At 40.5% G+C, this 13449-nt stretch overlaps 1 protein-coding gene across 6 annotated transcripts in view; it reads left to right on the top strand.

Moving 5' to 3' along the window:
- Positions 1 to 13449, top strand: part of EML4 (EMAP like 4) — a 261579-nt gene that overhangs the window by 183753 nt on the left and 64377 nt on the right. For all 6 annotated transcript variants that reach the window (XM_034764478.1, XM_034764479.1, XM_034764481.1 and 3 more), the window contains 2 exons: positions 8860 to 8983; positions 12854 to 13003. In XM_034764478.1, coding sequence (XP_034620369.1) covers positions 8860 to 8983; positions 12854 to 13003 — 274 coding nt within the window. The remainder of the gene's footprint in view (positions 1 to 8859; positions 8984 to 12853; positions 13004 to 13449) is intronic.

The raw sequence follows: 13449 nt of genomic DNA, 5'->3' as shown, positions 1-13449 counted from the left end.
CTATCTCATATCTAGAGGAAAGAACTATCCCTCATTCTGTTTGCTTCTCTAGCTTTGATCCAATCTTCCTATACCTCTCTGGGTATGTGTACACTGGAATAAAAGACTTTTGGCACAGCTGCAGCTGGCCCAGCTCAGCTGACTCGGGCTCACGGGGGTTAGGCTGCGGGGCTAAAAATTGCTGTGTAGATATTTGGGTTTGAGTCTGGGCTCTGGGACCATCCCTCCTCGCAGAGTTCCAAGGCTCGGGTTCCTGCTATTCCATCTCCTGATGCTGGTGTAGTAAGGGGAAAGGTGTATGGCCAGCATGCCCTAGCACTCCAGAGCTGCTTTTCCATACATTAGAGGAACTAATCTAACACAGTGTTATCTTTGAAGGCATTCTCTCCCTTCACCCTAAATTTGCATTCTGTAAACTTGAGCTTTAGTTGAAGATATATTGTCCAGTACGTTGGTTGATGAAATTACATGAAATTCCTGATGATATTGCTCAGTATTTGGAACATACTGTGACGTTGGTCTCTTTGCTCAAGGCATCTATGCTGAAGGTATCTTTTGCAACTTGGCATCTTTAACTTTTCTGTCATGTAGAAGCTGAAATCAAAGATTCCAATTCCACTTTTTTAAGACCTACCTTTTACCTTATACTTTAGTCTTCAGTGGGATACCTTTTTTTTTTTTTTAATCCTGTGTGATACAGCAGGGTCAGGAAGCAGTGAGAGAGTGGTCGAGGGGAGATATATAAGCCATAGGCTAAGGAAGGCATGGTTTGCTGTAGACTAGGGAAGGTTATTACAGGTTAATTGTAGCACCTGTAGCCAATTAAGGTCCTGTCAGGCATCTAATTAAAAAAAAAAAAAAAAAACCCTGCTTCAGGCGGATAGTGTGGAGCATGGATTGGAGTTTGGAGATGTATCACTGAGAATTGAAAGACCAGTGAACCGGAGGAAGGGAGACTCCCTCTCACAGCGTCAAGGACCGAAGGTAACCCTACCCAAGGGGGAAGAGGGGAAGAAACCCACAGGGGTTGAGAGGGGCTGGGGCTCAGAGTGAGGAGCAAACCCAGACCCCTTCCCCATTTCCCTTCTTTACCACCTTCCCGAGCCACTAGCGGGGCCCTTGGCACCCCAAGAGCAGAGGCAAGGGGTGGCGTCCTAGCCCCCCCTCACCTCCCCGCCAAGAAAAGCATGATACCCACCATACCAACATTGGCCATTTTGTCACACCTATTATAATTAATCCTTCTCATCAGAGTGTTGTATTACGGTGTAAGGTACTGATGCTTGTGGAGCAGCTTGTCTTTCCTACTTTACTCTAGCTCATTTCCAGCATTCTCAACTCCTTTGAGCAATAATAACAATGATGCAAATAATAGCATAATAATCCATACAATGTAGGAACTGCATCTGCAACTGAATTATTGTGTGTACAGCCGAAAATGTTTGCCTTGATTCCAGTGTATTTTTTTTTCTTTTTGACTTCTCTGGTCCCTGATCATACCAATTCTAGCTCGTTGTTTTTCTTTACCTTTTTTTCCCTATATTCGGGGGGACATTTTCAAAGTGCTGCACAAGGATTTAGTAGTTGTCAAGATAAGTCTCTGCCACTTTAAAAAGTGTGTTTCTGCATAGAACGGTGAGTCAGAACATCCCTCAACTAGGTTGTAATACAGAATTGTCAGTTCTGTATCTACTGCCTTTCTGGGTAATAGGGAAATTGTTTTTCTATTCAAAGTTCTTTAAAGTTTCTCCTCTTGTCTCTTCCTGATCACCTACTTTTCTGCTTTGCACTACCCTAGGAAATAGCTAGCTCTTCCTAGAGACTACTGAAAGAGGTGGTATGGAAAGAGAAGAAATTTTGAGATAAATCTGAAATATCTCTTTGTACCCAGAAAATTGTTAAAACTTTGGGAGTAAACCAATAAATTTCAGTTTGTTCTTCAACATGCCAATTAAGCCATATAAATTAAAAGGGAGTTAAACTTCTGGTTTTCATAGCTTGTATTTACAGGAATTTGGCCCTGAGCAAATACATTCTGTTTGAAAATGTTTTTGTTGATATTCTGCCATCATCTGTACTGTTTCAAAAGATTTTGCATTAATACTGTCATTGCCCTCAGGGTTATACCTAATGAAATTTTATGGTCTCAGACAGAAGGGGGGAAGCAAAGAAAACACTGTGGTATCTTTTTTTTTTCCAAGGAGAGGCTTGGTCAAGTAATATTTGATTCATACATCTTGATTAAATACATTAAAAAGAGTATCCTTAGAATAATCTGGAATATGCACAAAATACCAGCAAAAGCCAAAAATGCAGTGTCTTTCAGATGGGAAATGAAGAGATCTACTCTGTATCTGAGGATGCTGTAGTGTAGATAACCTCCCTTCCCCAAAGCCTCACATTATTGCACTCCTCCTTTCTTGCTTCAGTAGCAAACAATGCAAGGTACTCTGTTCCCCAGGGATTGAACATGCTGCTAGTCCCTGCTTTGCAATAGGGGAGTGAGAAATGCTTGGAGTCATTTTGTACTTTCAGGACTAGCTAGCTAACCCATAAGCACCAAGAAAATTCAGTCTTTAAACAGGAATTTAAGCTCTCACTGTGAGTGCTTGTTTGTAAATGCCTGGAGACAATACTGTATTTGTATGTTAAATTATGGAAGCATGAAGACAAGATTTTCATAAAAGGTTTGTTTTTATTACCTTAACATCTGTGGATAGCCAGTATGGTTTTGTCTTTGTAAAGTGTACATGATAACAAGTATATTGAAAAAAATCAATTAAACATATGACTTGTTTGGGATAATTATCTAAACTGTTTCAGACCAGTTGTAGCCTGTGTCAACACAAAAATATAACTAAATAATACATATCTCTGGTAAAATAAGTGCAGTTCTAGTCTGGCTACATGGAAATAATTCTCATTGATGGTCCATGCTATTGACAACTTTAAGCCACATTCTCTACTGCTGCAAATGGGCAAAATTCCAGTGAGGTAAGTGGAGCTGCAACCATTTACACATGCAGAGAATTTAGACCACTATTTTTATGTTCATTTTGGCATTGTTTTGATATTTGCTTTATTACAGTGAAACTAAGTTGAGCCACTTTGTATTCTTGAGAAGGCAAAACTTGTATGCATGGGTTAATTTCATTTGGACCCAGTAACTACTGTTCATTACTTATAGGAATAATTGGTGCAATACTGCAAAATTATAATTTTCAGTGACTTGTGCCCTTTGGCCACTTTTATGCTATCTTTCAGTTGTGTTCAGAATATTATGAAAATCTTGCTTCACTTGATTCCAATGCTGGGAAGTTCTACTTTTGGGACTAAAGGCTGCTTGAAATTCAAGTTAAATGAATTCTTGACATTTCAGATGGCTGACTTGAGTACATTAAAAGTGGCAAATGCATCATGAAGTCACGTTCTTTGAAGTCAGAGGACTTAATAAATTTGGTTTACTGGAATCTACTTTGACTGCCAGTTAGACAACAAGAAAACAAAGTACTATAAATCAACAATAAAAGTTGTTGCCAAATAATAAAGCTAACTGCTTTAAATTAAATGTCACACAAGCAGTAGAACCGCAGCTTTAACAACTCAAGTGTAACTAGCTCGTGATTCAGATATTCATGTACACTGATTCATCTGTCAGATTAGGATTTTGGTTTAGAATGAATAGAATACCTAAATTCAAGTACTCACCTCATCAAATGACAGAACAATCACCTCATAAAACAGGTGTGTCAAATTTGTTAGTATTATTATCTTTTTGTCATTTACATAGAGTAGGATCTTGAGGTACAGTCACTCTGTTTGAATGATCTCTTTGAATAACCCTTAGCTGGTTATTAGATTTCTTTGTGCACTGGTAAATGCAAATACAGTAAAAGCTGTATTATCTGGCACTTTACCAGCCAGAAAGCTCTATAAACCACCATTTCTGATCTTCATTGAAAGTCCGGTTTATAGTTCGATTGGCACGGGGCTGGCAGGCTCCCTACCTGGTTCTGCTTGGCTCCCCAGAAGCGGTGACATGTCCCTGCTGCTCCTATGTGGAGGAATAGCCATGAGGGATTCAGAGTGAGGGAGGAGGTGCGGGGCATGGGCTCTGGGAGGGAGTTTGGGTGTGGAAGGGGGCTTGGGGCAGGGAGGTGCGGGGTGCCGGATCTGGGTGGCGCTCACAATAGGCTGCTCCCTGCAAACGGTGATATGTCCCTGCAGGTGCTGCCCCTGGCCAATGGGAACTGCGGAGCCAGGGCTCGGGGTGGGGCGGGGCAGGGGCAGCGCGCAGAGCTACCTAGCTGTGCCTCCGCCTAGGAACAGCAGGAACATGTCGCTGCTTGCAGGGAACTGCCTGAGGTGAGCGCCGCCCGGATCCAGCACCCTGCACCCCCTCCTGTACCCCTGCCCTGAGCCCCCTCCCATATCCAAACTCCCTCCCAGAGCCTGTGCCCCAACCCCCCAGCCTTGCACCCCCTCCCACACCTAAATGCCCTCCCTCTTAGTTAACTGGAATGTTTTACTTATCAGCAACATGTTGGATAACAAAGCTTTTACTGTATTAAATTATGGTAAATGTAAATTTTGTCAGCCTGGATGTGTTGTTATTTCTGTTACTATGGTATTATTTATATAGTATCATAAGTATGCATGGTGCTTTACAGACAAATACAATGAGAAGACCTTTCCGTAGCGAGCTTGCAATCTAAATTAATGCAGTTATTTTGTATGTTTTAAGATTTGATTGCTCTGTGATTTGTTAGAGGTCATGATGCCATAGAAGCTGGCATAGTGGTTCAGCTTGGTTGTTAAGCTCATAATTTTTCTTTTGTCTCAGTGACCGAGTTGGTCTTCCTTCAAGTCTAGTTAGGCTTGTCACAATATGTCCAGATCTAGTAATTACTAGTGTTTTCAGGGCCCCAGTTTTATTCCACAGAATTTCAATCAATCCTAATAATCCTTTGAATTCAGTAGGAGCTTCCTCAGGTACTCTAGGGTGTTCACTAGATTGGTGAGTTGCCAGTTCTCAGACTTAGTTGTTTGGTTCTAAGAGGAAACATTGACTAACTACACTTTATTTCTAACATTATCCACACTCATTCTGTCTCGTTCATAACTGGAAATAGATTTTTTTGTTATCTTGTTTCCAATCTTTGTTCTCTGACATAGTTTTATTAGTGTGTGTGTGTGTGTGTGTGTGGACACTGTCCTCAGAGTTTACTAACCGTTGGACATCTTTCTTTGACTGGGGACATGGCATCATTTCAATGGCTGAAATCTTTCTTTTATCAGGTTTTACACCTTAGTTGGAAATAATGTCCCCAACAAAAGTCAGTTCTGTAACCCCTAAAGCACATTTCTCTCTATTTAGTTTGAGGTTTGCAGCTCTAGTTGCATCCAGGACTTCCCAAAGTCTATGATTATGTTCCTCTTTTGTTGAGCCTCAGATGATGATAATGTTATCCATTGAGGTGTCAACATCATTACAATGTTTTTAGATCATATGTATGGTTTTGTGATACATTTCTGGTGCTGAAGCTATGCCGAAGGGTAACCATAAGAATCTATAGCTTCCAAATGGGATAATAAATGTGCATAGTTTTGAACTTTCTTCGGTTCATTTTAACTGTCACCAACCCTGAGGATGCATTTGATTTACTGAAATATCGAGCATTTGCGAATTGAACCATAATCTCTTTTCTGCTTGGTAGTTTGAAATGTTCTCTTTTTATAGCCTTGTTGAGGTCTCTGGGATCTAAGCATATGTGTAGCTGACCGTTACTTTTCTCTATGATGACAAGGGAGCTCACCCATTCTGTTGGCTCCTCAATTTTTTGTATTACGTACATTGCTTCAATCCTTGCAAGCTAAGCCTTGAGTTTATTACAGGAGTATTGAGGAGTTTATTAAACTCCTCAAGATTGTCTTTAACTAAATACACTTGACTTTTTTGCATTTTGTGCAGCATTTTGCAAAATGATTATTCTTCCCACATTTATGACAGTTTCCCAAAGGCGACACATTATTTGGGACCATGTTGTGATCCACACCGTCCACATAACCATCTATATCCAGTCTTCTCCCTAGCAGTGGTTTTCACAGCGATTGGTTCCACTCTTTGATTTGACCTATTCTGGCTATATTCTTTAGTACTTAGTACGTGGATAACCCCTTTGGCTTGAATTTAGCTCTTTGGCTTGTGCTTCTGCTACCCTGCATATTTGGAGAGCCTTTTCTAAAGTTAAATCTCCTTCAGGGAGCAGTCTCTCCCTTAACACATCGTCTTTAATGCCACAAATGATTCTGTCTCTGACCAGAGACTTTGGCAACTCAGTAAAGTCACAGGCATGGGCGTCGTATAGGCAGGGGAAGGCTGTGCCTCCCCAAACAGCCAGCATGGCCCTGCCGTTGCTCCTCCTCGGAGCCCCCTCCTGCTTGCCCTTCTCCCTTGGCCCCAGCCCAGGCAGGCTGCTCCTCGTCAGGGAAGCGTGCTGGGGTTGGGGCGGCCGGGACTTGGGGCGGCTGGGGCCACCCAATGCAGGGGCTGAGGCTGGGGGGTGGGGGCTGGTGGCCATGTGGAAGGGAGGAGCTCCAGCAAGGGAAGCATGTGCTTGGGCTATGGGGGGCGAGGATGGCCGGGGGCTAGTCTCCCCCAACCAATGGTTCACCCGCTGCCCATGGTCACAGATTTTACTGAATTTCCATAATTCTCTGACATATTGCTCTATGGTGTCATCAGTTTTTTGCATGCATGTAAAAAAATTCTCTCTCAAATGTTTCATTCTTTTTTGGCATGCACTGCTTCTCAAATTTAGTCAGTAAAATACTATAAATACAGTAAAAAATTAACTTCATGCTTTCACCTTCTTCAAACTTAAAGTTGTTATAAATATCCAGTGCTTCCTTCCCTGCTGCTAAATACAATTGAAATCCCTGTCTGAATTATTTTCCAGTTCTCTACAACATTGCCTGACAATTGCAGACTGGAAGAAGGTTGCAACACATCCATTTTTTGGCTTTTCCCCTCCCTTTTTAAACTAGTCAAGCTACTATTGTGCTCACCAAATACATGCCAACGCCTCTGTGCCTGATGCTCCCCTGTTTCTCTGGTGCCTCCCTTTGTCTCTGCTTTCAGTTACAAACACAGGAGTTAACTTCACAATCACTGCAGTTTCCTTCTCATTCAGTACTTCTGACACCTTGTAATGATCCTGGGGTTCATTAAATAGCAAACCAGTGAATGAGAGAGAAATAAAACTTTAATGAAAGGAAATGGAGAGCTTCTGTAGTGAGCTGCTACACACAGCCATGTGGTGTTCCCAACCCCCACCTTCACGGCACATCTCCAAATTCCTCTGTTCATAATACTGTCCCTTAGGAGGGAGCATTTCTAAATTATAATCTTCTACAAACATCTCTACAAGAATATTTTACATTGCAATCTGAGAGGCAGTGACCTTGCCTCTCATGTTCAAGAATGATTTTAAAACATTGCTCGGTCACTTCTAAAAGGCTTGTCTTGAGTTTCTTTTTTACAAGAGATTTTTAAAAATTAATCAAATATATTAGTTTGGAATTGGCAATATTAATCACTTCTCAGTGCCATATCCACTCAGTGCTAATCCATCAACACTGAATAGTTATGCTTCCACTTTTCCTCTATTTGTCAGCAAGCTGTAGGATTCTATTCACTGGTTCAACTGACGGCTGCGATCTCTGAGTGATTGTATTAACTATTAGGATTTTCAGATATCATACTCAGGAACATCTGGGAGTTCTGCTGTTGGTGGAAGATAAACTCTGTGTGGGGGTGGGGGCGGTTGGTTTATATCTAGTCAAATTTGTATATTTAAGACTGAAATATTACATTTTTTAGTTTGTGATGTTCGTGATATTCACCTTTGACATTAATTACTGTTAAAGGGGAAAGATACTGAAAATAGGCCATAAATTAAACCATAATAAATAAATCATTTAGGTTAGGGCCTGTTTCTCAATTACAGTAGGGCCCCTGACACTGCTCTTAACACTGCCAGAGTGCTCATAGTGTAACTCAGAATCAGGTCCTTGATATATTTTAAACTTCATCAGAAATTGTAATTGGCACTTGTGTGGAAAGGACTCCACTGGGACCATGGTTTTATCTAGTGGTCATAGCAAGGGAACCTTTAAGCAGGATTACTGACTGTTACTGACTCGCTGTGCCATTTTGGGCAAACCGTTTAGCTTCTCTGTACATCAGTTCCCCCATATGAAAAATGATCCTCAAAGAGGAGCTGTGAGGCTTAATTCATTGTCTGGTAAAGCATTCTGAGATCCGTTCATGAATACGTGCTATGGAAGTGCACATTATTTGTCACTGAGATATTTTCAGTAGAAGTGATAGTATTGTTAGGAACAGTGATCTGTTCCTTTCTACTGAATGTTCAGATTACCAGAGTACTTGAGTGATTTTAATGATATCCACCTGACACATCTTTTTTGTTGTTGTTATCTATTTTAAGATGCTGATGTTTGGTAAATATTATTTGTGATAATTCCAACTTCAGATTTTGAGATAATTTTGAAATTTAGGTATCATCAGGTATTTGTATAAAATGTTACATGCACAGTTATCCAAAGAGTTTCCACAAATACATTTATGGTAGCAGTAACTATGCATGTATAATTGTGTAAGTATAATTTTTGAATACACAAATTTTACTTGTCCTTTATCAAACCCACATTTTGTAAGATAATAAGCATAACACTGTAAATATATTCTTTGCATCTCTTAGCTTAATATTGAGGTATTCATTAGAATTGAACACAGAAAGTAAAATCATTGCAATTAATATTTTTTTGTTTCAACAGAGGGAGAGTATATTAAGATGTTCATGCGGGGTCGACCAATCACAATGTTCATTCCTTCTGATGTAGAAAACTATGATGAAATTAGGACAGAACTGCCTCCTGAGAAGTTAAAACTGGAGTGGGTGTATCCTTATCTTGAGCACCACTAAATATTTGCTGTTCCTCTTTTGTGATTTATTTTTCTTTAAAAATCTAATCTCATGTTTTTTCTTATAATTATGGAATTGGTTTAAATCAGAAAAATTAGTTTTCCTTGCAAAACAGTTTTTTAAGTTGACTCGCACTACAGAGTCATAAAGATAGACTTCGTAAATTTCCATGCACTGAGCAGTCATATCATATACTGCTGTATTTATTTTTCTATTGGAACTAATTATTTTAACTAGGGAAAAAAAGAAAATCTTCTTCAAATTGTTGCATTAGAATATGAATTCCAAACAGCAAGATTTTGGTTTCAGACACATTCATGTACACTCTGTGTAATGGAACATTGTGAGACTTTATTTTCTCTTGATTTTTAGGAGGTTTTGATGCAGTGAAAGGTGCTGAATAAAACTCGAAAATCTTCTGCTATGTTAATCCACAAAGCAGGTAGAGAATGAGCCACAGAGTGCAAATTTTCCCACATTTGCACCACCAATGCTCTTGAACCCTCAAATGAAGGGACTCGCTTCTAGGGGCTGGTCTGCATTATGAAATGGTATTGTGTTTGTATTTGATTGTGAAGAATGAAGTTAGATGACATGATTCTGATCACAATTTTACATCAGTGTAGACTAGGACAGTTTATATGCAGCATCATGGGGTTAGTCTGTTGTGGGAAATGATGCTGAACGTGATTTGTCCTGATGTGCACTGACTCACCCGTAAAAGTTGTGGTCAGAATTGTGTCAGCTAATTTGATTCTTCTCCATTGTATTCACATTGGGCAGACAAACTCCTAGGGCATACTTCAGTCCAATAATTGGTTGCTCTGCTGACACTGTCCAAACTACCAATCGTACTAGTGGCATTGATGATGTGAACAGTCGTTCACATCTGTCAGGTTGTCTGCCAGGGATCAAGATGAAAGGACCCTGTGTCCTAGTACTACTCCCTATAGACATTCTGTCATTAGATGTGTCATCTTAGCAAAGTAAATTAAAACTACTCATTCTTTCCTTTTGCCCTGCTGAGTAATAGATAGCTTAAAGGCTGAGAATATCAGTGCTTTGGAAAGGAGAAGCTGTGGAACCTACATCCACTGTAGCCCTGAGGTTATGGAGAGGGAGCAGTCAAGTCTAGAGAGAGAGAAAGACACCATAGGGCAGGCAACCAAAGGAAGGGGCACCAGACTGGTTGAGAGCTAATCCCCAGATGAACCACAAAGAGGCGCCCCAGCGGGCGAGTAGAGAAACTTGTACCAGAGCCTCTAAGAGGCAAAGATTCCCCACTTGCAGGCACCAATTCTGGGTATAACAAAAAAGAAAACCATTAGCAAGGGGAGAGGGAACAGCATTAATGTTGGGAAAACACAGAAACAATGACTCAGAAGTATGCAAACAATAAGTAAACACACACACATTCAGACACACACAGAGACACACACACCGAGTATTTGGGAGCAGTGTTCTTTGAATCAGTTTCCCACCTTGCTGAGAGAAAGTCCAATAGACAAATGTCTCTTTAACACACCACTCCCCTTTCCCTCCACTGTTTCATCTGCCAAAATTTCTAGCTTTCCACTGATAGCTGCTGCTGTGAAATGCCTGTTTACACCATCAAGGTTCGAAGCTCAATCTGCTACATCCCTAATGTTGTTCTAGGTTGAACATTCAAAGGTGTCAATCCAAATAAACCTTTATCATTCTGTTTCTTTACTGCACATGGCAACAAAGATCTACTCTTCCCCACAGAAACTACATTTAAAACAGAACTCTTCATACTATGGTAAAGAGTTAATGTTATGATTGGTCTGTCAGCATCAATTCTGGAAGTTCGCTGCTAGTCACTTCCCTATTAGGATTTTCATTAATGCCATCAACAGACAAAATTTCCCTTATCTGTTAATTTCCTTTCCCCATCTCTAGCTGTCTCGTGGGAAAAAATAATGTTGCTAGGAATGTTTGATATACTGTGGCAAAGTAAATTTAATGAGTAAGGACATTTGTCTTTAGTTTTCATAATTTAACAACCTCATCTAAATGGTATCTAAATGGTATGCCTGTCCACTAGGAAGAGAGCTCAGGCTGCCAGTTGAAGACATTGCCTCTCTCCTCCTAAGGTACAGCCACAGTTATTATCCAACCTAGCAGCCCTCTGGTTTTATTTTTAAGGAGGGGCTGGTGGTAGAGCATTCTCTGAGCAGGATCTTTGACTCTGAATTTCACTTCCTGCCTGCCTAGTTGACCAGAGCCCATTTTTGGAGGCTTTCAGGGCAACACTGCAAGAGTCTCTTAAGGTACATCTACACTGCAAGAAAAAAATAGCAGTACCAAGTTTCAGAGACCAAGTCAGTTCACTCAGGAGCATGTGGCTTTGGCTGTGGGGCTAAAAATTTCAGTGTAGATATACAGGCTCGAACTGGAGCCCAGTCTCTAAGGCTACATCTACACTACAGCTGGGATCGACACTCTGAAATCGATCCATCGGCGGTCGATTTAGCAGGTCTAGTGAAGACCCGCCAAATTGACAACAGATCGCTCTCCAGTCGACCCCTGTACTCTACCCCCGACGAGAAGGTAAGATAAGTTGACGGGAGAGTTTCTGCCGTCGACCCCCCCATGGTGTAGACCCCACGGTAACTCAACCTACGGTACGTCGACTCCAGCTACGTTATTCATGTAGCTGAAGTTGCGTAGCATAGGTAGACCTACCATGGTAGTGTAGACATAGCCTGAGATTCACCCCTGGGTTTCCTAAGCCCAGACATCTACACTGCAATTTTTAGCCTCACACTCCAAGCCCTGACAGCCCAAGTCAGCTCACTTGGGTCTTTTATTACAGTGTGCCATGGGTGTGGCTGTGCCATTGGTCTTTTATTACAGTGTATTCTCCATACTTTCCTGGGGGATACTGTGGAGTGAGAGGGTGCTGAGGTGGGAAGTTGTCATTGACGGCCAGGGTGATAGTGGGGAAGGTATTTTAGTAAAAAAAAATTAAGGTTTTATAGATGTTATTTTATATTCTGGTAAAGTTAGTATTTTTTATTGTATGTAATGAGCCTAAGGATTGAAACAGGAACAGATAGGTACATTAAATAACATAACCTCCTTACACAGGACACCAAGCAGCTGTATGGTAACTAGGTTTAAGAACTGCTGAACAAGGTTGGATTTGAAATTGGTAAAGGCTCTGTATCCCATTATTAGCATAGGTACCCCCCCCCCCGATCTCCCACACCCCTCGACTTAATATGGATTGGGTAAATGTACCTTTCTAGCCCTATGTTGTTCTTTGGTCTTATTTTTTTAATGACCTTTTTATATTTAAAGTTCCATTTCCCAAACGATGGAGCTGCTTTGCAGTATCTTGCCTTTTTCTGAGGAGCATTTGGAATTTTCACACACTTGTTTTAAGAGGCCCAGTGGAACTGATACACTTGTACTCTGGAATGCAAAAGTACAAAGTCTGCTGTCTGACGCAATTCTGTTGCTGTGAAATACGTTAAGGCGGTACAGTGAGTGCTCTTATTACCTAATGAAATTTCACATTTACACTTTATAAACTGACATTGTTTCATTCTTCATACTTCTGCATATTTTTATGTATGCTTTCTTTTTCTGTTAATGGGCACAACTTACAGCATGTTGGTTTCCTGAACTCTTTTGCATGTGCAATATTTTTTGTTAAAGCTACATATTAGTGCAAAAGTAATGAGGATAATGTCTGGTTCAGAGGTTCACAAGGGAAATTAAAAAGGAAAAGGTATTAACATTTGAGAACTCCACAGGGAAGCCTTTTTAAACTGATCCTAGTAAGCTATTTTATTAAAAACCTTGACTTTTTAAAAAAGATATGGGTATCGTGGAAGAGATTGTCGAGCCAATGTATACCTCCTTCCTACTGGAGAAATAGTATACTTCATAGCATCAGTAGTTGTATTATTTAACTATGAAGAGAGAACTCAGCGACACTACTTAGGTCATACAGACTGTGTTAAATGGTTGGTATATAACAACTGATTATAAATGCCTGCGTGTGTGTAAATATACCGTAATTTATTGTAATGCAACTTCATATTTATTTAATATCCTCAAACTGAAGAGGCATTTGTTGCTTTATTATTATTTTGTCATCATTGTCATTTTTATTATTTTCCATCACAGCCCTGCTTGGAGGCCCTGATCAGAGCTCCACTGTATTAAGCACTGTACAAACACACGACAACAAGACAGTCCCTGCCTTAGAGAGTTTACAGTCTTGGATTTAAACAAAAAATTATGGGAATACACAGATGTGGGGGAGCAGTGTAGTAGAGGCAGGAATAGCAGCATAAACTAGCCAGAATAGTGTTTAAAGTGGTCATCAGCCCAACCAAAGCCAGATGGGAGTGATTTGCAGACATTATGGCAAAGGTAGGTTTTAAGGAGGATTTACAAAAGTATGAAG

Source organism: Trachemys scripta, chromosome 3, assembly GCF_013100865.1.
Source record: "Trachemys scripta elegans isolate TJP31775 chromosome 3, CAS_Tse_1.0, whole genome shotgun sequence".
NCBI classification, from domain to species: Eukaryota; Metazoa; Chordata; order Testudines; family Emydidae; genus Trachemys; species Trachemys scripta.
Note: the sequence above shows the minus strand (reverse complement) of the source record. Positions and strands in the feature narration are given on the sequence as shown.